Source organism: Meriones unguiculatus, chromosome 3 (genome assembly GCF_030254825.1).
Source record: "Meriones unguiculatus strain TT.TT164.6M chromosome 3, Bangor_MerUng_6.1, whole genome shotgun sequence".
Lineage (NCBI taxonomy): Eukaryota > Metazoa > Chordata > Mammalia > Rodentia > Muridae > Meriones > Meriones unguiculatus.
In genome coordinates this window covers 57,282,238-57,309,368 of record NC_083351.1, presented here as the reverse complement: position 1 = coordinate 57,309,368, position 27,131 = coordinate 57,282,238, and the positions used below count along the sequence as shown (strand labels likewise).

The 27,131-nt window shown below is 41.5% G+C and overlaps 1 protein-coding gene across 3 annotated transcripts; it reads right to left on the bottom strand.

Moving 5' to 3' along the window:
- Positions 1 to 2,655: 2,655 nt before the first annotated feature.
- Tra2a (transformer 2 alpha homolog) lies at positions 2,656 to 22,873 on the bottom strand. 3 transcript variants are annotated; one of them, XM_060380030.1, is made up of 9 exons: positions 22,658 to 22,873; positions 22,312 to 22,392; positions 12,484 to 12,617; positions 10,922 to 11,081; positions 8,111 to 8,299; positions 5,919 to 6,034; positions 4,197 to 4,328; positions 3,621 to 3,685; positions 2,656 to 3,475 (listed from the first exon to the last, which is right to left on the bottom strand). In XM_060380030.1, exons 1-9 carry the CDS (start codon positions 22,691 to 22,693, stop codon positions 3,465 to 3,467), a joined length of 924 nt encoding a protein of 307 aa, XP_060236013.1. In that variant the 5' UTR covers positions 22,694 to 22,873; the 3' UTR covers positions 2,656 to 3,464. The 3 variants fall into 3 exon arrangements, with proteins under 3 accessions (XP_060236013.1, XP_021497438.1, XP_021497439.1); XM_021641763.2 differs by having other exon boundaries at positions 3,621 to 3,688; positions 22,658 to 22,872; XM_021641764.2 differs by lacking the exon at positions 22,312 to 22,392 and having other exon boundaries at positions 3,621 to 3,688; positions 22,658 to 22,871.
- Positions 22,874 to 27,131: the final 4,258 nt, after the last annotated feature.

Below are 27,131 nucleotides of genomic sequence, written 5' to 3'. Positions count from 1 at the left end.
CTAAGATCATTTATTAAAACTTTAAAGATGTATTATGTATACAGTGTTCTCTGCATGTACACCTGCATGCCAGAAGAGGGCACCAGATCTTATAACAGATGGTTGTGAGCCACCATGTGGTTGCTGGGAATTGAGCTCAGGACCTTTGGGAGAGCAGCCAGTGCTCTTAACCTCTGAGCCATCTCTCAAGTCCAAGATCTTTTTTCCCCCTTTTATCCTATGTGCATTGCTGTGAAGATGTCAGAACCCCTGGAACTGGGAAAAAAAAAAAAAAAAAAGGGTATGTCTATCTGCTACCTATCCACTACCTGTGTGCAGATAACCAAATCAGAATAAGGGCTGATCAATTGGAACTGGAGTTGCAGGCAGCTGTGGGTGCTGGGACATGAACCCAGGTCCTCTGCAACAGCAAGCGCTGCTAACCTGAGCACCCCTCCAGTCCCACAGATCAGTTCAACTTTAGGCAACTCCATGAGGAATGCTGCACTCTCACAGTAACTTTATTTTGTAGGCAGGCTGTGGCTATGTAGGCTAGACTGGCCTCAGACTTCTGCTCAGTCCCCAAACAGGCATGTGTAGCTGGCTTTTTGCTACTTTGTGGGTTCTTCTTTTTCCCATCCTTTATCTTCCGTTCATCCCTGTCACTAGATAAAGGATAGAGGGGAGAGACAGAGGTCCTTGAATCTATTTTTTCTTGTTTCTTCTTTGAGCAGGACTTCTAACAAACCAACAGCCCCTGAAAAAACAAAAACCACCCATCCTGCCTATTGGGGCTCTAGCATTTATATACCTTCTGAAAAGTTTTATGAATTCCTAACATTACACAGCCACAGAAACTATCTGCAGCTGGCAAAAACAAACCTCTGCTAGCACACAAGGCAAAGCAGCAGCAGTGAAGCAGCCCCATATCCCACACCTGGGACCAAAACAAAAAACATTCTTAAATACAGAATTCTCACTACAGGCAAGCACAGCACACTCTGGTTGGAATACCTTTAAGTTTTATGTGAATTTGGAGCAAAAACTGTACTGGTTATAGTAGTGGGTCTTCTCATTCAGTAACATAAAATGGAAGATATCCAGGCACATGAAGCAATGAATGTTTTTAGTTGTCTTCATTTTAAGCTTTGAACTTTGTAGACCACCATACCCACTATTTTTGTTTTTCTCATTTTTTTTCCAAGCAGCCTTTTTTTGTATGGCCATCCTTGAACTCAAGAGACCTGCCCGGCCCTGCCTGTCAGCTTTAAAGGTGTGAGCCACCTCCACCTGGTGGGCCTGACCCCACAGCCTGATTGCTTAGTCTGTACAAACTTGGGCTCAGGGTGATTTCCTGTCATCAACTGCATTGTACCTGTGCACAACCAGGATTCCTGTTAAAGGCTTATTTGTTTTTGAGACAGGGTGCATGTTGCCCTAGAACTATGTAGATCAGGCTGGCTCTGAACTCAAAAGATGTACCTGTCACTGCCCGCCCCCCAAGTGCTGGGATTAAGGGTGTGTACACCACCAGGCCAATTTAAAAAGTTATGTATAAATATATCAGCAAATGACTGGGTCATCTGAAGCAGCATCCGAGCTGCCCCTATATGGGTGCTAGGAGCTGGTTTTGGAGCCATCACCTCCCCAACCCAACACCTTTCAAAGGTCTTCTATCTCACCGTGCTTACACCATTTTCTCTTATCTAGTTGGCCAGTGCTGGTACTTGGTTGGGCCCCTCTTGGCTATGGAGAATAACTGCTTAAACATAACGGTAAGCTTCCTGGGGACACGCTGCCCGGAGTGGGAACTTTCTTGCCCTCCCCTCCAGGGTCTCACGGTAGATTAACTGACACTGCGGTGGACCCTGCTTTTCCTGCCCATATACTTGCAGATGTTTGTCCTTTTTGTAAGTCATCCCGAGACTCTTTACAGCAACGATTCCATTTAATAATCTTAATTTATAGTGCCTGAATGTTCTGTCTCCATATACTTTTGTGTATCGCTTGCACGCCTGGTGCCTATCCAGGTCAGATGGGTGCACTGGAGTTACAGATGGTGAGAGCCATGTTGGTGTTGGAATCTTGCCTGGGTCTCAAGAATAACAAGCACTCCTCCACTCCTAACTCTAGCCAGCAAAATAATTTTTTGTTTTAGATTTTTATTTTGTACATTTTTTAAAGATTTCTGCCTGCATGTGTATGTATGCCTGTACACCAGATCTCATCATAGATGGTTATGAGCCACCATGTGGTTGCTGGGAATTGAACTTAGGATTTCTGGAAGAGCAGCCAGTGCTTGTAACCTGAGCCATCACTCCAACCCCAAAATAATTTTGAAAAGCTAGATTAACAATGATATCAACTTTAATTCCAGATTTAAAAAATTCTGACCCCATGATCCTGATCCTTGTTTTTTTTTTTTATCGATTTATAGTTTATACAGCATTCTGTCTGCATATATGCCCACACACCAGAAGAGAGCACCAGATCTCATCATAGTTATGGTGGCTCACAACTGTGACAGTTCCAGAGAAAAAGATACCATCTTCTGGCCTCCAAGGCAGGAACTACACATACACACTACACAGATATACATGCAGGCAAAACACTCATGCACATAAAAACAGCTTTCAATCCAGTTGTATTTTCCACGGTTATCAAATAGAGACAATCTCATTTTCAAATTAACTTTTATTTGAAATTATTCTTCCCCACATTTTAGGATTCTATACTATACAATAACCCACACAACCGATGTCTCAATACCAAAATTTCTAACAGCAAGTTATACAATTGTTCTAGGAAATAAATAAATGTCCTTCAGTGATTAAGGGAATACTTAACTTTCCGTAAATTTAACATTTAAAAAAAAAAAAATCACACTTTAAGTTTATAAGGTTTAACATGTAACTTCAAATACAACATGTCTTATAGAAATTACAAGCTTTTTAATTTCTAAAAGGCGACTTAATTTTTAGGTTCAAAGTTACATTCTGAAAAAAAAAAATCCCATATTTCCTCCTACAGCATCAAACTTTCTACACTCAACTACTGGACTGCTTGCTCCATGCCTCTCCAGACACACCCAACATGACTGAGCTACTTAAAGTGTTATTTATCTTCCCAAAAGGTTAGAAAGCAGTTTGTAATACCAGATTTCTAATCTGTCTACATCTGCCACAGGCTTTCAAAAGACCGTCTTTCCTAATAGTAAGGAGTTAATCTTTTGTAAAGGCAAGGAACGCAATGCATATAATACTGCGTTCCTTTCCACTGTTGTTAACCACACAAAACAATGACACCATAAGAGTTTAACAAAGGGCGGAAAATAGCAACACAACTGGCCACACATAGATTAAATAAACCAGGGATTTTTTTTTTCTAGGAAGCATTGGAAATCCAGAATAAAAAAAAAAAAAAAAAAAAAAAAAAAAAAAAAGACAGAAAAAAAGGAAAAGTCCTTGGGCACAATCACTCCATTATCAATAGCGTCCTGAAAGAGAACAAAAACAATTTTATAGTCTGACTTGCCTAATATTTTTTTAAACCAACAACAGCTATCACATATCCAAGTATCCCCAAAATAAACCAATGGTTAGAACGATGGTTTTCATGCTACAGAAGCAAATTTTACGTACTTGGGCTATAGGAACGAGATCTTGACCGAGACCTGTAGCGACTATAGTAAGGAGAAGGCGACCTCCTTCTATAAGAAATGAGAGCTGAATTAGACATGTGCTCATTTTACAGTCAGGTGAAAAAATGGAAACAAAATAAACAAAACCCTAGCCATCATACAGTGCAGACCGCCTGAATCCCAACAACCTACAAGACAGGTCTGTGAATGGAGGCCACGCTGGTTTACACAGCCAGTTTCAAGTCAGCCAGGGCTATAAAATGAAGTCCTGTCTTCAATCAACAAAACAAACCCTCAGATAACATATTCTCAAGCAGTACTGAGCCCAGGACCTAACGCATACTAGAACAGCATCACAGCTGAGTGATGCTCCCAGTCTTTAAATTTACTTTAACTCCTCCGCATCTCACCCACCCCAAAATATATTAAGTCACCAGCTTGGCAGGTTGGACTATTGTCTCTCAAGCAACAGGGACTACCCAGCTCAAACATGCAGTTTTATTTACACATATTCACCATTAAAGTGCTAAATAAAGCTACTATAGCAGCATACAGATCCCTGAAATGAAGACATTACCTGTAGCGGTAATCATAATCTTCATATCGATCATAGCCTCGATCGTATCCTCTATCGTAGTAAGAATCTCGCCGTCTACCACCACCTCCCCCGCCGCCGCCACCTCCTCCTCCTCCACCGCCACCACCGCTACTACAGAAAAATGAAGGGAAAAAAAGGTTATTATCCAGGATCATTCAACACAAAGTAGTAGTTACAATGAGATAAAAAGGAACCTCCTCCTGCATGTCAAAACCCCTCACACCTCACTTTGCTGACTTCCATGGTGTTCTGCTTCAGCTCAGTAGTTAAGAGCACTCACTTCTCTTCTAAGATTCAGTTCCCAGAACTCATTCAAGGAGGCTCACAACTGCGCATCCCTCCAGCCTTAGGGCAGCTGACACCATCTTTTGGCCTCCAAGGGCACTCACTGTACTCAGGTGCCCCTCCCAACACACATTAAAAAACACAAACCCACAGCTTTAGTTGCAGCACTTGACAGAAGTATGAGGATCTTTGTGGGTTTGTCCTGCCTACAAAGGATGGCCAAGGCTCTCTAGAGAAACGCTGGTTGAAAAAGAAAAAGAAAGAAGAAAAGGAAACAAGATATGGCTCACAACCATCTAGAGTGAGATCTGGTGCCCTCTTCTAGCGTATAGGTGCACATGCAGACAGAACATTGTATAAATGAGAAATAAACCTTAAAAACAAAACAACCCTGGCCCCCAAAGTTCACCACCCAACCTAATAAACCAGAGGAGGGTGAAAAGATAAGGTGTTTACATTCTACCTATGGAATCTACATGGGTGAATAGAAACAACTTCTGCAAGCCTCATGTCCTCTGCCTAAAACAAGTATTTAAAGATGAAATATATAAGTTCATTTAAATTGACCCTGAACACCAGAAAAATGACTCCACTAAAACTATGTAAAGATCCAATGTTTACATCTTTGGAGGTGAATTTAAATTTAAGCCCCTTTTCTCGATGTGTTCCGAACAAGGGATACTGTTTCAGGTCTGCTTTTTGGCAGGCCTTTTATTCCCCAACCTATATTTCCTTCAATTAAACTAAGTCAAAGTCTGTGCCTGGCTTTCTTTGTGTGACAGTGGTCCTGGCTGGCTTAAAAACTCCAGAGATCTGCCTGGCCCTGGCTCCTTACTCAAAAAACAAAAGTTATCTTTTTTTGTTCAATGTGAAAACCATGCTATTTTATAAAATGCTGTATCAGTATCATCTGCCCTACACAGAGGCCTCCCTAAGTTTTGTTTTAATCTTACTGAACAGGGTATCACACTGTGGCCAAGTCTGGCTTCAAAAGTAGTGGCAATTTTCCTCTGGGAGCCTAAATTACAGAAGCAAGCCACCATGCCCACCAATACTTAAATTTTTCTATTTATATAGCACTAACATCAAAGAACAGATATTTTGTTAACTTGCTGAAATGTATGCATAAAATAAAAGTAATGAAGTTTAAGTATATATTCTAACTCATGTCCTCTGCAGGAGCACGTGTTCGCAACTGATGAGCCAACTTTCCAGTCCTCTCATATGAGTACACTGGTAATGACACAGAAGGGAGGGGGATGTATATGTTCTCAACTTTCTAACAAAATTTACAGCATCTCTACACTTCTGGAGTACAGTTTAATTTTAAATAAGCTGGAAATCAATCAGGGACCTACATCAACACTCAGACCCTACTAAACAAGCATCCTACCCCTATCAAATCCAAAATCTTACTGAGTTGGTCTGCCCATGTAAATGCCTGGGGTAGGTGTGTGCGCTCTCTTGGTGATAGAATAATCCACACGAATTCTTCTACCATCCAGCTCCATCCCATTTGCCCTTTCCATGGCCTAAAGAAAAAAAGAAAAAAAAAAGGTAACTCATAATTCACTAATCTTGAAGCCATTTTTTAGTTAAAATTAAAATATTTATTAAATATTTAAAATATTTATTAAACATTAAAATAATTATTAAAGTATTTACAATCCAGTAAAATCCACCTTGAATTCCGCTTATATTATATATGTTATATAGTTACTCAGCTTATATAGACCGTCAGCATCTCCAGGGCTCAGTATTGTCCAGAGTCTATTTAAGTTGCCCAGACAGAACACCACTAAGTTCCTCTTCACTTAGAAACGCCTCAGATATTCAGAACAGTGAACTAAACTTTAAGATTTAAATTTTCATTTATAATCTCCACCACCCACCATAAAATTAGGCATCAATACGCTGCCCTGAAAGAATTGGGAATTACAGCAGTCCTGCCTCCGTCTCTCAAGTGCTGGAATCACAGGTGTGCCCAACCTAACTCTAGTCTTGTTCTTCAGTTAGTTCAATGTTTGCACCCTTTGTTGAAAATTAACAACTCTAAGCCATCACTGCCCCCTAGTGATCACCAAGTGAAAAGGAATGAAACTGTCTGCACTTGAATTTATCATTTCCACTAATGTTTTCAAAAAGGCATAGCACAATGATATAGTTTATTTCTGTAAACTGAAAAATTTGCAAAACGTGTCAATTGTCATTTTATGACAAATAAAATAGCTGAGGCAGGCACAGTGGCCCACACACAGCACTCTGGAAAGCAAGGGCAGAGTTTGAGGCCAGCAGGGCCTACAAAGGCTACACAGAGAAACCCTGTTTTGGAAAGAAACCACCCCACCACCCCAAAAAGATGAAAGAATAAAGCTAAGACAAGTCTTACATGTGTTCAGACAGGCTCTCAGGATGTAGTTCTGCCTGCCGCTAACTGAGGCTCTCCTGTCTTGGAAGGCATGGACAATGTTAACTTCTCTTTCCTCTGTTTTGCCCCTATTCTGCTATCTGGATGGATGGCTCTACCTACCACTCTACCTCCCCTCCCTTGATCTACTCCTGCTGACATCGCCTAAGTGGCAGGATTATGAGCCACCAAACCAAGCTCAAAGCCCAAATAAAACGGAAACAAGGCACACAGCTTTAATCTCAGCACTCAAGAGGTGGAGAGAGGCAGATCTCTACAAGTTCAAGGACAACCAGGGCTACAAAGACCATAACTTTAAAAAACAAAACAGGAATAAGCAAGCCACAAATACATACATATTAAAATGTTCTGATAACTGAGAAACTAAGACATTAGTATGGCTATTAGATAAAAAACAAAACAAAACAAAAAAAACATAAAATCATATAATTTCCTAACTTCAGCACCAAAAAGATTAGGGCTTATTGCTGGGTCTGGTGGTGCACACCTTTAATCCCAGCACTTGGGAAACAGAGGCAGGACAATCTCTGGGAGTTCGAGGCCAGAAGCCAGCCTAGTCTACAAAGGACATCCAGGACTCAGAGAAACCCTGCCTTAAAAAACCAAAAACCAAAATGGGGGAAGGTGGAGGACAAGAAAAAGATTTGGGCTTACTGATTTTATGCTCTGGGGCAATCCAATACATTACAGGAGGCATTCAGGAGTTTTTTCAACCCCAGCAGCTCTCAGCATTATATACATGACACGTGCCATCTGCACTATTTTTATTATGATGGGTATCAATTCTTATTTGAATTACAGGACAGAATGACAAATGCATAAGCTGAAAAGCATTTTTTTTTTTTTTTTTTGGAAACAGGGTTTCTCTGTGTAGCCTTGGCTGTCCTGTAAAACAGGCTGGCCTCAAACTCAGTGATCGACCTCCCTGAGTGCTGGGATTACAAGCGTGTGCCACCAACACCCAGCTTAAAACTAACTTTTTAATGGAAACATTGAGCTGAGTTCCAGTAAGGGCACATAATCAGAAGGCATGTTTACAGAAATGCGGATTAACAGGGCCCTCTAATACTAATGCTGTTACTAATTAGAAACTACACACAGTGATGGTTATGCTATGTACTGCTGCTATAGTAATGCACACCAACAATTCTTTCAAATGAAAAATTTAAACCAGATTTACCTCCTTAGAGTCATCTATCCTCTCAAAATACACAAAAGCAAATCCACGTGACCTCCCAGTTCGCTGATCATAAACCACATTGACACCACTCAATGGTCCATATCGAGAAAATACTTCACGAAGATCTCTCTCGGTTGTGTACAAACTGAGGCCAAATACTCCCAAGCAAGTATTAGGATCTGGATTTGCCTGTTGAATAAAATTAAAACTCAAATCAGATTAAAACACAAAGACTTTTTTGGGAATAAGACTTTATAGCTGTAGCCTATGCAAACACATTCCCCCCTTTTCTAGTCTATCCCAGGAATTTCCAGAATGTACTCAAAGAATTCACCTTTTGCATGCTTAATCCTTTACTACTTAATCGGACTCTTTTTCACCTTGTATCAGTAACCTCAGGGCTAGGATAATCAATGCATCACACACCCAATGTTATACGGTGCTGGAGGTAGAATCTAGGCCTCATGCACAACACGCAAGCACTCTTCCAATTCAGCTACATTCCTAGCCCTCTATTTTCTTTCTTTCTTTTTTTTTTTTCAAAGATTTCAGAAGCTGAAGAGATGGCTCAATTGTAGAAAGTATCTTGTATGTTGTATGGATATACTGCCTGTCAATAAAACAAAACAAAACAAAACAAAAACAAAAAAACAAACTTATGGTCTATATGAAAGAGTAGAACAGATGTGGGACATCTGGCAGGCAGAAGATTCTGGGATAGAGCAGGTTCAGGAGACTCGCCAAGGAAGATGTGAGGGCACATGCGGTACCTGAGCAGAGGTAACCAGCCAGAGGGCAGAACGTAGATTAGGACAAATGGGCTATTTAAAGTTATGAGTGAGTCAGAAGAACCTAGCTATACTGCCAAGGCATTTGTAAATATATTTTGAGATTCATGAATCATTAATTCGGGAGCTTGGGGACAAGAAGAAAAACATGCACCCCACAACACTCAATGGTTAAGGGTACTTGCTGCTCTTGCAGAGGATCCCACTTCAGCTCCCAGTACCCACACGACAGCTTACAACTACCTGTAATTCTATTTTCAGGGGATCCAACACTTCCTGACTGCCCCACCCAAACATGTGGTGCAGGAACACATGAACACACACACACACACAGAAGCAGGCACTCAAAAACTTATTAAACAAAATTTAAAAACCAGTCTCTCCTTTCATGTATCCATGTCCACAGAGGCTAAATGGGAGCAATGGATCCTGACTCTAGTCCTGTGGCAAAGCAGGTAAGTGCCACTAAGACTGATCTCCAGCCACCACTTTCATTCTGTAGCAGGATCCTTTGAATAAATGTTTCCAGGGTCCAGACTTTAAGATTATTAAACACAGGGGGCTGGAGAAATGGCTCAGAGCACTGGCTGTTCTTCCAAAGATCCAGAGTTGAATTCCCAGCAACCACATGGTGGCTCACAACCATTTATAATGAGATCTGGGGGACTCTTCTGACATGCAGGCAGAATATTGTATACATGAACAAAAGATTATTAAACACTGACACACAGTCTACCATGGTTGTAATACTGGTATTATGTAGGAGAAGAACAGCAGGTAAGAACTGTAAAGCAACCTGGTTGAAACCTGAGTTCTGTCACCCACTTTAGTGCGTGCACATGTGTGTATACATACATACATACATACACACACACACAGACACACTTGTGCTATGAAACACATATGGAGGTCAAGTCAATTCTTTTTACAATGTGGGTTCTCGTTTTAAACTCAGACCATCAGTCTTGGCAGCCAAGTGCCCCATCCACTTCTGAGCTATCTTGAGGCCCATCTGCCAACTATTACGCCAAACCCAAACACTTCAGTGTCTCACAGGCATTTAATGAAAATTTAAGTTATTATGTAGAGATTTTGGTATTTTCTTGTTTGTTCTCTGTACTAACACTTTTGAGTGGAAAAGAATCAACTACAATGCAAATTGAGTGTATCACAATCAGTTAATGATTTTCATTTTAATTGATGCACATTTTTTTCCCCAAATTTGACTTTTTAAACCCATGGAAAGAGCTTGGTCCAACTGTGCATACCTGCAATCCTAGTGCTTGCTGTACAGCCGGCAGGGCAGAGCCAATGGGTGAACGCTACGCTGTATCTCAAAAGATATGGTGGCAAATAACTGACAGTGGACAGGACCTCTGGTCTCTCCATGCACACCAGTGCAGGCACATACCACATACACACTAAAGAAAATATTCAAGGGGCTGGAGAGATGGTTCAGTGGTTAAGACCTCACACCACACTCTAGCAGAGGATCAGAGTTCATTTCCTAGCACCCACGTTAGGAGGTGCACAAATGACTGTTCATTACAGCTCCAGGGAAACCAATGTCCTTCAGGCTTCCTTGGAAATGTATTCACACACGCTTGCTGCCCTAGTAATCACGCACTTAGGAGGATGAAGACAGAAAGACTGCCAAGTTTGAAGGCAGCCGTATGTACATGGCAAAAACCTGTCACACAAAGTCAAGAACGTGTACTTCATTTGTAGAAGTTTATGAATTATGCAGGCTTGTTAGGATGGTAGTGGTAGTAGCGTGTCCTTTATTAGCAAATGCATAACATAAAACACGGCTTTTTTTTTTAAGATAGGGTTTTACTCTGTACCTCTGGCACTCAGAGATCCACCTACCTTTGTTTCCTAAGTACTGGAATTAAAGTACCACCCCGAAGCTAAAGTATTTTTTTTCTTTCTGCAGTACCATTTCCCTTTCATAAAAGCAAGGTATTATACTACGACTACACAGAAAAAAGAAAGCCAAGTTTCCATTAACTCATACACATACCCTGCTGCCAGTATGTCTTCTACGGTTAGACATTGGAGAGTGACTCCGGCTCCTCCGCCGCCGATACTCTGGTGTGTAGGATCTACTTCGAGATCGTCTCCTGTGAGAGTGGGACCTGGAGCGAGTGTAGCGTCTATGAGAATGCCTCCTTGACCTTGACCTTTGAGAGAAATAAACAGTTAAAATACTGGATCACAGGGCTCGATAGCTAGCTCAGCAGTTAAGACCATTTGCTGCTTTCCAAGAGGACTATGGTTTGGTTTATGGTGGCTTTTAACCATTTGTAACTCTAGTTCCAGAGGATGACTCACTTGTCTAGTCTCTGAGGGCACACATACACCACACAATAATAAAAACTCTTAATAAGTAATCTTTATAAAGTATTTAGATCAAATTCCCTCTGCCTTCTAGACTGCATACAAATATGTTTTTAGCTACTTTGTCCTTTCATTTTTGTTGTGCTGCAACAATTGACATATGTCCCAACCCCTCCAATAGCCTAAGAAAAATATTTTTTTTAATGATTTTTGCGGTGGGGAGTGGGGGTGGAGAGATGGCTTGGTTGCGCACTACACTTGCAGAGGACCTCACTTTGGTTTCCAACACAATTTTCTCTAAGTAGGAATCTTGCGTGTGTGTACATGTATGTACACTTTTGTAGATGCCTGCCAGAAATGGTTCCCTGTAGGTGGAGTTACAGACAGCTGGTTGAAAGCTCCTAAGAACCAGAAAGCAAATTCAGATCCTCTGGAAGAACAGCAAACACCCTTAGCCACTATGCCATCTCTCTATCCCTTATTCTTTCTCTCTTTTAAATATTTTATTTATTTATTTTGAAAGCTCTATGTGAATGTACGCCTGCATGTCCAAAGAGGGCAGTAGAGGGTATAAATTTGTAGGCCAACATGTGGTTGATGGGAATTGAACTCGGGACTACCTCTGGTAGAGCAGACAGACCTCCTAACCACTGAAACCATCTCTCCAGCCCCTCTAGCCCTTATTATTTTTAAAATTTCTATTTAGCCCATCTCTTCACTCTCATTTTATCTTCCACCAAAAAATGTTTTTTTTTTTTTAAAAAAAAGCATACTTAAAGACATATAAACAGAGTGAGAAGAATACTAATGAAGATATTCCTTATTTTCTTAATACTAATTTCAGCCCTACCTACCACCTTAAAACAATCAATTTTGGCTTGGGAAGATGGCTCATAGACATTCCAATGTAAGGCACAGGACGTACAGTGTGAACCTTCAGAGGCCTGTAAATACTGGCTAGGTATAGTGACTGGCCTGCAACTCCAGTTTTGGAAGGTGGAGAATGAGGGTCCTCAGAGCAAACTCCGGCTAGAATAGCCACACTGGTAAGCTCTGGCCTGACCGAGAGTTTTCTGCTTCACAGACTTAAGGTACATGAGGTATGGTGGCAGGTGCTTTACTTAATGGGTAGGCACTAGCACATACACCAAGAAAGGATTCTATTATGCGGTCTGAGCCTATGGCGAACTTTCTGACAAACCCCTCTTGCTGTAAGGAAAAGCAGTTTACACATTTTAAACTTACCTGGATTTTGATCTTGACCGAGAATGGGATTCAGAATGTTTGGAAACCCTTGATGGACTACGAGATCCTGACCTGCTCTCTGATTTTACGCGAGCAGGAGTTCCCGTTGGAGATTTTGATTGAGAGCGAGACTCCTAACAAAGAAGACAGTATTACAAATGGCACTGGTCACGCAGATGCCTAACACCTAACATTTAAAGTACCGTAATTATTTATATTGATTGCTCCTGAAAAACAAATGGTTAGGCAACACCCTCCAGAAAAAAATTTCAGCTTATTAATATCCCATTGTTAATACTGCTAACTATCCTCAATAATTCCCTACTTGAACCAGATCACCAATTTTCTATTAACTAAGTAATCATGCAAATTCATCTACAACTTGATCATACAGACACTGGAACATAAACCATACATTTACTTAACCTAGGACCCATTCATTCTTCCAGATTCTTTTAATTCTACTTCACTCTTGCTTTCTACTTCTCTTCATTCTTCATTGAGTTTTTCATTTTTCATACTTCGTGTATTCTTCCCCAATTCAAACAATTCAAAATAGCCTTAAAAAAATATTCAAGTGCTTCTATCTGACCAATCTTCTGTTCAATTTTTTCCCCCATTCAATTTTAATTTTCTGATCTTTAATACTTTTCATTAGCCTTCTTTTATCTTGATTTATCTTCCACATTCTTGGAAAAAACTCTTCAATTTCTTCACGAACATTAACCTTAATGGAAAAAGAACATTTAGTATATTTAAGCACGTGGGGATTATAAAACTCTGCTGGAGTTCAGAATGTTATCTACCAAATGGAAAGGCCAGCAGGTAAAGTGCAAATAACTAGTTTATTTAAAAATAAATTTAAAAAACCAAATTTTTATAGTATTTAAAAATGTTCAAAAGTGTAGTCTAACAGAATTTACTGAATTTCTCTAAGTTTTTAACCACACTCTTTACCCTCCTCCCCTTTCATGTTCCACTCTAGTCCCTAAATTTTAATATAAATATGTAATTCAAACAAATTCCCCCCACCTAAATATTCATTTTCCACTATCTTATGGGCTGAAGGCTCTTACTGATCTTAGAATTAATTTTCAATAAGTGGCACTAAAAATTTCAAGTACTGCTAAAGCAAAGCATTCCAGGCCAAAATAGCTATACACACCATCTGAACTCACATGACAGCACAAACGCCAAGATCAAAGACATAACAAATTAGTGTAATTACACCCTCTCCCAATTTTGACTACCATCTTCACTTGTTCTGATTAACCAGGAAGATGTGTTTTGAAGCAAGCATAGACTAAAGGGAAAGAGCACAAAGTTTCTAACACTCCTTACTTTGGCTTGTAAATTCCCCAAATATATGCTGTTGCTGTTTTATGAGACACATTTGCACTTTATAACCCAGGATAGACTACAGTTCACAGAAATCCTCCTGCCATAACCTTCAAAGTGCTGGGACCACAAAAATTTCTGGGTTTTGTACCACTTAAATCCCACAGAATACAAATAAGAAAATGTGTGTCATGACAGTTATCCTTGATCCCAACAGCTTTTGCATATGCATATTTGCACTCGCATATGCACAGGGGCCTCTCATCTCTTGATGAGAAAACATACATTCCCTTCATGGCAAACTGGCTTCTGAAAAACTTAGTTCTATGTAAAAACTTACCAAATAATTTATAACTAACTAAAAAGCATGGTAACTTCATTTATAAAAGCCAACACAACCACAGTTTCTTCATCCACTTAACTATTAATCAATCTTACGAAAGTATGCACCCAATTTTCCTTTACACAGTGACATCTCCTACACCTCCTGCCTTTATCTAAGTACACATGGGCATACACACTGAAACTTAGTTTATGCAGTGCTCGGACTGAACCCAGGTCCTGGTGCTACATAATCACCCTATCACCTGGGCTATATCCCTGGGCCCATTCTTTGAAGTTTATCAAGAATGCACCCCTTATTTCCCGGGTCAGTGACAACCTTTCCATTTAGTTATGCAATGTTAAGTCTTTCATCTTAGACTCTTAAATTTATTATATTACCTCATATTTCTAATACTCCTATTAGTAATTTTCATTACTTATATATTCACTACTTATAGGAAGAGAAAATTATTGATTTTGCTTATAATTGAAGTTTTGGGGTTTTCTTTCTAGCTTTCCTTTCTCTAAAGAACCTCTAGTGTGCTGCTATGGAAGCGCAGGATTAGTTACAACATGCTTATGCATGCACCAGACTTTCTTATACATAAATACCAGGTGGTTTTGCTGAGGTACTATAAATCTTTAGTTTTACTATGTTAAAAACAAAAACCAAAACCAAAAGCATCCTAAAATAAAGCCTAAAATTTACTCTTAAATGACTAATGAACCCTCCAACATGACAAAAATTTAATGGCCCAGATCATTCTTAATTTCCAAGCCTCTCCTCATAAGATTGGTACTGATAATGACTTCTTTTAAAAAGAACATGCTTACTTATTTTGTACAAGTAGGCAAAGAACAACCCGCTGGAGTCCATTCTCACTCAAACCTCGGTGTTGTGGAGTGGGCAAGGGCCTTACCCACTGGCCCCAAAACCACTTTGGAGACTTCACACTAACTTATGCACTCAGTCCAAAAGCATTACTTAAAAACAAACAAATCTAAAGCTGTTCTAAAATCTAATCTCTCTGATCTTCAGGAATCTTATATAAACAACTTTACAGATAAGTCCTCTTAACTATGAACAAATTACTCATTTCAGGATACGGCCCATTGTTGCAACAGCTGGTGATACAGAATGCAGATCATAATGTTTATCATTTAAAAGTATCTTCTTTCTCAAACACTAATAAATGCCACTTTCACTTAACTCTGTATTAGAAATCAGGCTACTGTAGTCATTTATGAAGGACAAATGCCAGATAATATTTCTTTAATCTTTGACTCATCTTTTTAAATGAAACATTCAATTTTTTAATGACTATTACTTTATATTTTTTTCTTTAGGAAATGAGGCTTTATTGTGTTGATTTCAAACTTGTGGTATCAAATGAACCATATCCATCTTTAGTCGCCCAAGAAACAGGGTTTTTACAAGCATGTGCAAACCACAGATGGCTAATTTTAAACTTAAAAAAAAAATCAAATGCTGGAAAGAGCTGGTCATTTGTCTTGTCTTAGTAGACTAACCAGCTCTTAAAGCTCTTATTTGAAGGGATGTTTAAAAATTTCTCAGTATGCTGGCTACAACATTCAGAAACTCATACAAAATGCTGCCCAGCTAAATGAAGCAGGCAAAATGACTCATATTAACCCTTATCACAGCTTAAAAAAAAGAAATACTAAATAGGCTTCCATCCACCTTAGAAACCACAAACCAGAAAGAAGCCAGGCAAAGGTCCTCAAAGCACAACTCAAACAGGCTTTGGCATTTGCTATCTGGACAAATTCTTGTAGAACATGAATAAGCAATAGGATGCACAGTATACTGTGAATGCAAAATATTAAGCTTAGTGCTTAACATTAAGATAAGTAAACATATATTAAACACTATATAATAACCCTTTTAAAATACTAAGTCCAGGCAACAAGTTATGAGGACAAATTCAAGTCTGTACATCACCTGACCAACTTCCTGTTATTTCCCTAGTACTTATAAAGTGGGAATTTCCACAGAAATAAACTAGTGAATTTAAAGCATATGCCAAGAAGAAAATGTGTTTTGGCTGGCCAAATACCATGCTTACTCTAATCAGTCTATAATAAGGGGCACATGCTTTCCCTGGGTAAAATGGGGCAGGTCTTTAGAAGTTAGGCTAATAAAGCAAATATTTCCAATTTCAAACAAAACTGCTCTAGAACCATCCCTGGAAAACAAACTATATGGTGCTTATAATTTCAATTCTTCTGATCATACTTGTCTGATGCACTATGATGTCTATGTGGTCTCTATAAAGACTTGTAGGTGACTTTTAACATGCCTGTATATTCTCTAAAGTTTGGAGTACACTTGAAAACTATCATAACTACTAAAACTAAATTAAAAGCCAACTGCCAAATTCCCAAGTTATACTCTTATCTTCCTCAACCACGCCTTCCATTTCCTTCCTACTTATCTTCACTATCACAGAAATGTCTTTTCTAAAGGTCTCAGTCAGGTTGATGATTTCTGAGCACCTACTGACAATATCAAGTGTTTTCAGTCAGCCAGGTTCAAGGAAACTATTATGCTGATTATTCATGACATTTCCCCCTCTGGTCAAACTAAGAATAAGGACAAAATTACCCCCCCCTTCTGAAAAAGACACATCCACAGAATTAGGTTCTGTTATAGTCTCTCAGATCTCAAGGCTCTGGGATTTCCAGGGAGACAGGAAGCGGAGGCAGGTTTTCACCACTTCCCAAATAGCCATGTGCTACAGTGCCAAGCACATGTCATATAAACCTACAAAATTATAGTGATGCACTGTCGGCACTCACAGGCACTGCTTCTTTTCTAACGTCTGCACTTTTATACTGAGTGAATTAGCACCCTTCAGTGAAGGAAATCTTAAATGTAAAAACTTGAGATTTAAGATGGTTTCCTAAGTTTGCAAATTCCTTGTTCAACTGAAAGTAGGGGATAGGGTGGAGAAACAGAAGAACATAACTGGTTTAATGATAGCATTTAAAACATTAGAAAATAAACCCAACAACAATTCAGATTCAGTACCATTCCTATCATAAGTCAAACTTTTTCCTCTTTTCCCTCCTATGGTTTTCTGGTAGTTCGGGCTCTCTGGACCTCACTGTGGGCAGGACCCGAAACAACCTTTCTGCAGTGCAGACTGTAGATCTGAGCCCCCACAGCTGGCTAGTCTTTACCTCACCCCCAGCCCATACCCCTGATCTCATACTGCCCAACTTGGTCAACTCCTGACCCTTCGGTCCCTTTCAAGAGGGAGTGACTGATTACCCGTAGGTTGGCTGATTATAGGCCACAGTGCCTGGCTAGCTTTAGCCTTTTTTTGTATGTAAATTATTTATTTACTTATTTAATGGAGTGGCAGTCTGTGTGGTTAGGCAGGCATGTAGAGGAGTCTGTTCTCTTCTTCCACCATGTAGGTCACGAGTACTGATGAGGTTGCCAGGTTTGGTGGCAAGTACCTTTAACCACTGAACAACCTTGGAGGCTTATAGAAAAGATTGATTTCATTCTTTCACTCATAGTATCTCTCTATGCTGCTCTGGCTATTCTGAAAGTCACCATGTGGACCAGGTCTGGCTCTGCCTCTAGAGTGCTAGAATTAAAGGTACGCACCACCACACCCAGCTTTAAAAATAGATTTTATGTGCACGTCTCTCTCTGTTAGTGTATGTGGGTGCCTGCAGAGGCCAGAAAAGGGTGTTGGATTTCTTGGAGCTGGAGTTACAGACAGCTGTGAGCTGCCTGATGTGGGTGCTGGGAGCCTAATTCAGGTCTTTGGAGAAACAGCAACACTCTTAAAACTCAGCCACTTCTCTCACTTTCACTCTATCCACCTCTTCAAAAAATTAATCTAGGTAGTGTTCAAAATTAACTTGCTGAAGCTTGACTAAGTCTAAAGCAGCATGATAAATCTATTTCTATACTTCACACACATACAACTTTCCACTAAAAGTGCATGAATTTATGCACACCACTTCCATTCCAGTGCTACAGAGGCTAGAAGGCATTGGAGCCTTTGGAAACTGGAATTAAAGGAAAAAACCTGGATCCTCTGTAAGGTAAGCTGTGCCACCTCTCCAGTTCTCATAAAAATCTTACACCCCAAATGAAAACTGTTTGCACTCCATACAGAGTCCAAAACAGTAATGTCTGAACCCCCAGGACTGGAGTTACACAATTATGAGCTGCCAGTGAGTGCTAGACCCTGAACCTGGACCTAAACAACAGTCTTGTGTCCACTCTTCTCAATTTCTACAAAATATAGTCATTAACGTCAAAATTCTAACTGTGGATAAGTTCTATAAAGCAAACAATTCAGCCTTTTTACTAAGATGACAAACAGATGCCAGCCATAGGAAGGGAGTCAAGTAGATCTCTGAGTTTGAGGTCAGCCCAGCACAGTGAGACATTGAAAGAGAGGGATAAGAGAGAAAGAGACACTTTCCCCTCATTCTCAGGTCCAAAAGAACATTGGGAACTGGCTGAAGTGGATCTGGCTGTAAATTCCAGCATCTAAAAGGTAAAGCAAAAGGGATCTTGAGTGTGTATGTACACCAAGCAAAATGTTTTGGACCTGTTTGGATTGTTTGGCTTTTTTCTTTTTTTTTGAGGCAGGGTCTTGCTGTGTTCCCTGGCAGATTTGCAATTTAGAGATCTGCCTGCCCCTGCCTTCCAAGTGCTAAGAATCAGTGGTGTGCCACACTGTGCTCAGCACAGAACCTGCTTTGTTCTGATAGCACAATCATACTTCTGTATTCCTTGAAAAGGATTTCTGCTGTCAATAATTCAAGTTGCACTGTTGTTCCTGTACCTGTCCTTTCGGTCCTATTTCCAAAATAGAGTTCATAGGCGGTCTTTACTGCATGTTGGATTAAGTCCAAATCCTTAGGTCTAAATAAAAAAAAAAAAAAAAAAAAAACAAAACAAACCTGTATCTCACTTCACCTGTTACTATTTCAGCACTTATCCTCACACAGTTGATGACAGTTTTTTTAAAAAAAAAAACAACCCAGATTTGAATTGTCATTCACCTGAGATTAAGGCTGCAAGTTCTTGTTTTATTAAGAACATGTAAGTACGGGCTGCTGGTGAGATGTACAGCAATAAAGAGCACTGGCTGCTCTTCTAGAGGACCCAGGTTTAATTTCCAGCACCATGCAGTAGCTCACAGCCACCTGTAACCCTAGTCCCAGGACTGTCATTTCCTCTTCTGGCTTCCTTAGGCATTGTACATATGTCCATACACATTAAATAAACAATCTAAAATGGATTGAATAAATACTTTTAGCAAACCCATTAATGGGTCAATATGGTGAAGTACAATGTGTTCTTCACAAAGAAAGGTCGAAACATATGCCACATCACTTATATACAGTAAGTAGTAAACTGGGGCTTAGGTGGTCTTCAGGGTCTTGCTTAGTTCTCTACTTCTTTTTTATTTTTATTGTCTGTTTATTGGTGTTTTGCCAGCGTGTATGTCTTTGAGAGTATTGGATCCTGGAGTTACAGACAGTTGTGAGCTACCATATGGATGCTGGTAATTGAACCTGTGTCCTCTGAAAGAGCAGTCAGTACTCTTAACCCCTGAGCCATCTCTCTAGCACCCCTGTATTTTGATTTTTTTGTGTAGTCTTGCTGTCCTGGACCTTGCTCAGTAGATCCAGCTGGCCTCAAACTCAGAGATCCTCGGGCTTGGATTAAAGGCGTGCACTATCACCATCTGGGTGGCTCCTTATTTCTAAAAGGCTGACAGTAACTAGCCCTTGCTAAATTATCACCAGCAAGAAATAAAACACGCACCCATAAAGAACTATAGGATCTGTCTGAATCCTAAAATTTTTAAAATCATATATACACAAATATTTTTTTTCTTCAGTGTTTGATAAATTCCAGGAAGCTTCATCTAACTGCAAATACTTTCACTGAGATGGGATTAACATGCTCCCTTTTACTACCTGAAGATAAAGGGCAATCATTCACTTTAAGTATGAGATGCAATTTTATTAATAAATTCCTACAGAAAGGCAAACAATCAAAAAACTAGAGTAACAGGTGGCAGTGGTGGTGCACCTGACTTTAATCCCAGCAATGTAGGGGGAGGCAGGGGCAGGAGGATCTCTGTGAGTTCAAGGCCAGCCTGATTTACAGGACATTGAACTGCAGCACAGAAAAACCCTGTCTTGAAAACCCCTAAAATCCCCCCCATAAACAAACAAAAAGACAACCTCAAACAAAAACTAGATTAATAATCTTTTTTCTAACAACCATGTAAATATCTTCAACAAACACATCATTTGAAAATCTTCCAGGATGTTACCCTCAGCATCTTTTGAGGCAATAAAAAGGGGGCATCGAAATTTTGTATTATATGAAATTTCTTAAGTGCTCACTATGGTCAACAAGAACCCCCCCACACTGTATTTAAATATTGAACTGCTTTAAGAAAAGGAGTGGCAGAGCACTGTCTAGTATGCGTAAGCCCTGAGTTCCGCTCCCAGAAAGCTCAGAAACTACAACAAAAATCCAACGTGAACCTTCAGAAAAAGCGTCTAGCCTTCTCATTCTTTATGTAATTACAAATACAATTACAGTTTAAGAACATCCACAACAAAAACAACCTGTTGTAACTGACTGTAACTGGGTCAGCTGTAACTGATTCTGAAAGTGCTGATGAGTCAACCTACGGAGCCATGGGTACCATTGTAAAAAAATAAAAATAAAACCATTACTACAAAATGGCAGAAGAGGGTAAGCTAGGAAAATCTATTTGTTAATCATGTTGTTAATACCTAAATTAATTTTAACTGAAAGGTGAATGGGAATCAAAGTTTTTGGTGGTAAGGAGATTAATTATCTACTACTCCTTCCACTACATGACAAATTAGAAAGAAGCAGAGCAATTAAAGTAACACTGGTGTAAATCCCACAAACCAAGCCCGGCATTGAAAAAAACAAAGGACTGGCAGAAAAACGACTTTCCTCAGTAAATATTTTTATCTCACGATCTTAATTTAGGACACCCAAACAATCCTAAAACAGTAAGCAGGTTCACCTATTTCATTCAAATAATCCACCAAAACTAAACGTAGTTCTCATCCTGTCCTGGTGCATTAAAGAAAAGAAAAGAAAACAAAAAACTACCCTCTCTTTCCAAGACCAAAAACCTAACTGACCGGTCCTTTGACTTGACTGATGATGGCTGTCTAAACGGGACAAAATCTTTCCTTCCAGCAAACTCCTTGAAGTGTTTTGTTTTGTTTTTTTTTTCCGCCTGCCCCTCCCCCACTACAATAAATACCAACACAACCAGAATCGCGTACTAAGGGACTTCTGTTTCCCTTTTATTTTCTGACATGGTTTCACCAGGACTCACTTCCACCAGTTTCCACTACTAGGGTAACTTCAAAATTAAGCTCAAAAGCCAATAATAAACGTTCTAATACACTCAAGCTGAGGGTAGCGTTCTTTGTGCTGACTATATTCACAAGACCTCAAATAATGAAAACTTCGAGCCCCTTCCCGGGGGAGGGGTGAGAGAAGAAATGGGCGAGGGCCTGTAAATTTCAGGTAAGCTGGGTTAACACGGATTAGGTGTTTTTTTGAAAACTGAGCCAGGAAATTCGTTCAGTTACGTAAGGTTCAAGTTAAGATGTCTTGACAGTTTAACCATAAAAACCTGTAAAGGAGCTTCCAGATGAAAGGTCAGAGGAAAGAAAGCATTAGGGCTTGAGACATAAAGAATCCAACATCGGGCGGCGAGGGCAGCGTTACTGCCATCCCCACATTCACGGAGAAGCGAGAGGAAAGAGGACATTAAGGAAAGGCTCTTGCGTAGTTTTCCCTTCACAGCTCCCGTCTTAAGAACTCTTAAGGGTCGCTGAGGTCGTTGACTAACCACTTCACTGGGCTCCGTCCCACCTTCAACCTCAAGGCGTTCGCCCTTACAGACGCAACGCCGCCGGTTCCGACGGAGACGCGGCCGCTCACTGCAACACAGAGCCAAGGAGACACAGGCCCCAGCTAGTCCCGCGCCAACGCGTGCCCGCCCGGACAGCAGCCCCGCGCGCTTCCGACCCGAGACCCCGCAGCGGTGGCCGGAGGGGGTGGTGGCCAGAGATGCCACCGCAGGAAGCACCTACCACTATCCGGCCGGAGGGAGCGCCCCGCCGCCTCCTGCCCCAGCGCGCCGGGGACCCGCACCTCGGAGCAGAGATGGGAAGCTGAGGGGAGAGGGAGCGACAGGAGAGGATAGGACCAGGCCAGGGACCGGTCAGCCGCCAGAGACGAGCGCTGCGGGCTAGCGGGGCATCTAGGCAAGCAGGGGGGGGGACCCCGAAGCCATCTTGGGACGCGAGGATGCGCTCGCAGTGGCCACCGAGGCCACTCCCGCGGGCCCCGCAACCTCGCCCCGACCGACCGCGCTCGTCCCCGAGCCCCGGAGCATCGGGCCGCCGCCGAAGACGGCTCCCGCGGCTTTGTACTCACTCTGCCCTCGAAGTTGTTCTCCTCGACATCGCTCATGTCGGCCAGGCGCTCCCGAGAACTAAAATGAGATCTAAGTCTCGGCTCGAGGGCCGACGGCCTAGTCACCCCGCTGTCTGGGCTGTGGGGAGGAGGAAGGCGACGGCTACAACGGCCGGTGCGCTCCACTCCCACCAGCTCGCACGCTCAGGCAAAATGGCGCCGGCGCCGCCAGAAACCTCCCGGGGTCCCCGGCGTCCGACGTCAGGGGGCGGGCGGGCTGTGACGTCACCGGCCCCGCCCCCGCCCCGGGAGGCTTTGTGTCCGCCCGGCCTAGCGCGGGAGATTGGCGGGTTTTGAGAGCCTTTGGCTCCTTAGCGTCGGATCTGTTTACCCTCCGCGCGCTGGCGCTGAAGGCGTGCGTCACCGCCTGGCTCTGCCTGGGGTTTTTCTTGCCTTTGTTTTTTTTGTTGTTGTTGTTTTGTTTTTGTACTTTCTGGGTGTGGAACTCAGGTCTTGCTTGAGTGGAAAATTAAAAAAAGAAAACGCTTTCCCAACTGAGCTTTCCTCAACCCCAATATCTGCCCTAAGGTTGAAACAACAATATATGCATTGGTGGGGTTATACTGAAAAGCTACTAGTTCCTTGCTTTTCCCTGCTTCCAGCCCCACTCCTAGCCTGTTCATTAGTTCTTGTTGTTTTGTTTTGTTTTTGAGACAGGGTTTCTCTGTGTAGCCCTGGCTGTCCTGGACTAACTTTGTAGAACAGGCTGGCCTCGAACTCACAGTGATCCACCTGCCTCTGCCTCCCAGAGGGCTGGAATTACAGGAGGGCACTACCACATCCTGCAGGTTTCGTTTTTTGTTTTTTATAATACATAGTTCTCTACTGGTCCTTGCTTTTGCTTGTCCTATCTTATGAACTTATTTTGGAGTGGACACCTTATTAAAAATAATATTTCTTGGACCTGGTGAAATGGCCCCGTGGGTAAATAACCTGTGCGTGTGCGAGGAACGAAGTTTGGATACCTCCAGCCTACATAAATGCGAGGTGAGCATGGCCCACTGTAATCCCAGCACTGGGGAGGCAGAGAAGGGATTTCTATGTCAGGCTAACTAGCTAAACTGGTGAGCTCTAGGTTCCCGTGATGTCACCAACCTGCAGTGACACCTGAATACCACCTGAGTGAAGGCTGGGGGAAAGAGATAGGGCGACACAAAGGACACCAGGTCTAGGCTCCCATCTAGGTGTCCTTTACTGAATGTCAAGTTAACACTTAAATAGCAGGAAAATGCAAGCAGTTTCTCACAGAGGCAATTTTTACCTAGCCATAACATATGAAGGCTCACTCAAGGTTACACAGAACCTGCTGTCTGGTTACCATGGTTGCACAGAGTTTCTCAGGGTCAGAGCCCTCTGCTGTAGAATTGCCAGGGTCAGTGTCTGAGACGGTAAACTTTAGATTATAGCCAGGGCCCAGAGGCCGAATTCTACTGCTCAGATGCGCACTCCAGTTTGCCATTAACTCCAAATGGGCTGCCACACAGTGAGAGACTGGTGTCAATATATACGGTAAACAGAGATCAATCAAGGAAGACACTGGATGACTTGTGATGCTTCTACCCATGTGCAGCTGAACACATGGAAACATGAATACATGCGCACACAGACACACACACACACACACATTTTTAAAAAGCTCGTCAGAAAACAGTGATGCCAGAAACGACAGTGCACATTTAGAATCTCCGTTCTCAGGAGGGAAAGGCAAAAAGATCTCAATTTCCTGGCCAGTTCCAAACCAAACTGGGCTAAGGGACCCTGTCTCCAAAGCAGTATCAACAACACCTAAAATAAACCCCAGCAGCATCATAGCAACAGGGGCTGTGTTCAGTGGGCCCCCTGTGCCACCGAGGCCAGTGTAAATACACTCTGACATCTGTACAGTGAGGAAATTGCTGACCAGTGCTGTTCTCAGAGCGTGTGCTCATTAAGTGACACACAGCTGACTAAATGTCACCTGGTTGCAAATTTTAGAACTTTATGTTGTTCAACATTTTGAACCCTGGGGACATGCAGATCAATACTGCAATGAGATTCTACTTCAATTGCCAGGATGTTAAGAAAAGTAACCATAAATAATATTGAAAACCCAAGAATAACGTGCTATAAACTTTAAAAGAGATCTAGAGAGGGATAAAAACATATAAATAATATACCAAGAATATGAAGCCATTGTGTTGACAATCTTTAGTTTCCAAATGAAGCCAGACAAAATAAGCCCAAGGTTGGGGCTGGAGAGATGACTCAGTGGTTAAGGTCACTTGTTGCTCTTGCAGAGGACCTAGGTTAAATTCCCAGGACCACGTGGTGCCTCACAACAGTCTATAATTCCAGTTCCAGTGCAAACACCAGGCATGCATACAGTGCATAGAGATCCATGTAGGCAAAACACCCACATACACAAAATAAAAATTAATAATTGAAAAAAATTGCTGGGTGGTGGTGGTTCACGCCTTTAATCCCAGCATTCAGGAGGCAGGGGCAGAGGATTTCTGAGCCTGGTCTACAGAGGGAGTTCTAGGACAGCAAAGGCTACACAGAGAAACCTGGTCTCCAAAACAAGGAAAGAAAAAAACTGCCCCAGGAGTTAGGATGATGTAATACATGTAATACATGTAATACATGGATGTATATACAGGTTATTTTTAAGGTTATGTTTGGCTGGTGATTGACCCGAGTGGGAGAGCACGATCTTGGCAAGTGTGAGGCCCTGAGCTTGATCGCTAGGGCTGCAGGAAGAACAGCACCTGGAGGACAGTACCTTATCTCAGGATCCCAGGCCTTATCACAACCGACACCATGATGGAAGGATCCTACAGGTCATAAAACTCTGTAGATAGGCTGTCAAAACAGTTCAAGAATGGAGCTGAGAATTCTGAGCGCTTGTGAGAAAACTCCAAGAAAACAAGACAAGAATCCTGTAAATAGTTTCTTCAAAACTCGGGAATGAAGATAGTGTTATAATAATGATTAAGATGCCATGAAACAGATCCATTTATTGTGAGAAAAGGGGGAGGGGAAGAGAAAAAGGAGGGTGCCCATACACAGAAAGAAAGAGATTGAGAGACAGAGAGACAGAACAAGACCAAGAATAAGAGAGAGCGTGGTGGTGGCAGGTCCTTTTTACTGGTTGCACACCTCGGTGGCTACAGGCAGCCAGAGAGGATGACCTTAGACGTTGTCAGGCCCCTGAGGGAAGGCCAGCTGAGTTGCCTGTTACATCAACATTCCTCCCTTTCTGTTTAATTAAAAAAAATGACAAACTTAGGAAGGGGTGGTAAGGTGGGATTGAGCACGTTGTGTTCAAAAAAGTTACTTCCTGCTGACTTGAGGGTGACCATAAGTACCCAAACTTGGAGGATGAGGGGGCTGGTGAGGTCCTGGGAGAGCCGGCTGTTTACTGCTGTCCAGGATCTGTGAGAACATCTGAGGCTAAGAAGGGAACTGCAGGTCCGGCTGAGGCAGTCTGGGAGGTTAGACTGCAGCACCTGTGGGTAGCTGCTCCAGCACTGTCTTGGATGTAGGAAGCACCTGGACGTGACAGGATACTGGAACATCCATATGGGCAGAAGACAAAGTAAGTTAGGGAGAAAATTCTTTTTTTAAGTGAACGTTTGAAACTTTTGAACTGACAGTTTTGGTAGTTGGGGGAGGGGAGTCCCAAAATTAGGGGGAGGAGGAGGAAGAATCCCACCCTCTGAAATAGGCAATAGGTGGGGAAATTAGAGGGTTGATTGGCAGGTCCATCTGACCCGAAGAGGTAGATGTAGGTGGATTTCCTGAAGCTTACAAGAAACCTTTTTAGGTTTACAAAGAAGATAAGTTTTAAACACGTTAGCATCACCATTGTTTGTAATCTGCAGTGAAATACATACTGCAGGCAGTAGACACACATCTTTGTGTTATAGCATAGCAGAGGCTTGGGGAATTATTTTGGGTTAACAGCATGAACACTCTTTAAGGTGAGCTCAGGGAAGACAGAAGCCTTCCGTGAAGCAGAAGGGGCAAAAGCTCACTTGATCTTGATTTTCATGGTGTGTAATGAAAGAGCGACTTTTTCTCTCTATCCAGAACACTGGAGAAACATTTTTAAGTCTATACTTAAAAGATAAGCCAAAGAAAATTTAAAATCTTGAGCTTGGAACTATGATAATGGATCATATAGTGGAATGTTTGGTCAGAGTTAGATAAATAAATAAACAAACAAATAAATAAATAAATCAGAGCTCCAGTGATTAATGACAAAGCTCCGAGCATTCTTAATTCCACAGTGGCATAGCAACAGGAAGAAATCTGAAGCATTTTTAAATTTTTGGATACCTTAAATCACCTTATTATAACCATCTAGGATTTTACCTATCTTTGTTAACCGTAAAACACCTTCTTAGACCTTAAAATATTCTCTTCAGCTTCTGTGTCCTTAGGCCTTACGTAA

What these genes read in the sequence shown, in the direction of transcription:
- Tra2a (XM_021641763.2), bottom strand. Translation starts at nt 22,693, where the DNA reads ATGAGCGATGTCGAGGAGAACAACTTCGAGGGCAGA. An exon ending in AGAACAACTTCGAGGGCAGA is followed by an intron (nt 22,393 to 22,657) that starts GTGAGTACAAAG and finishes CTCTCCCCTCAG; the next exon opens with CTTCCCATCTCTGCTCCGAG. An exon ending in CTCCCTCCGGCCGGATAGTG is followed by an intron (nt 12,618 to 22,311) that starts GTAGGTGCTTCC and finishes CTTCTTTGTTAG; the next exon opens with GAGTCTCGCTCTCAATCAAA.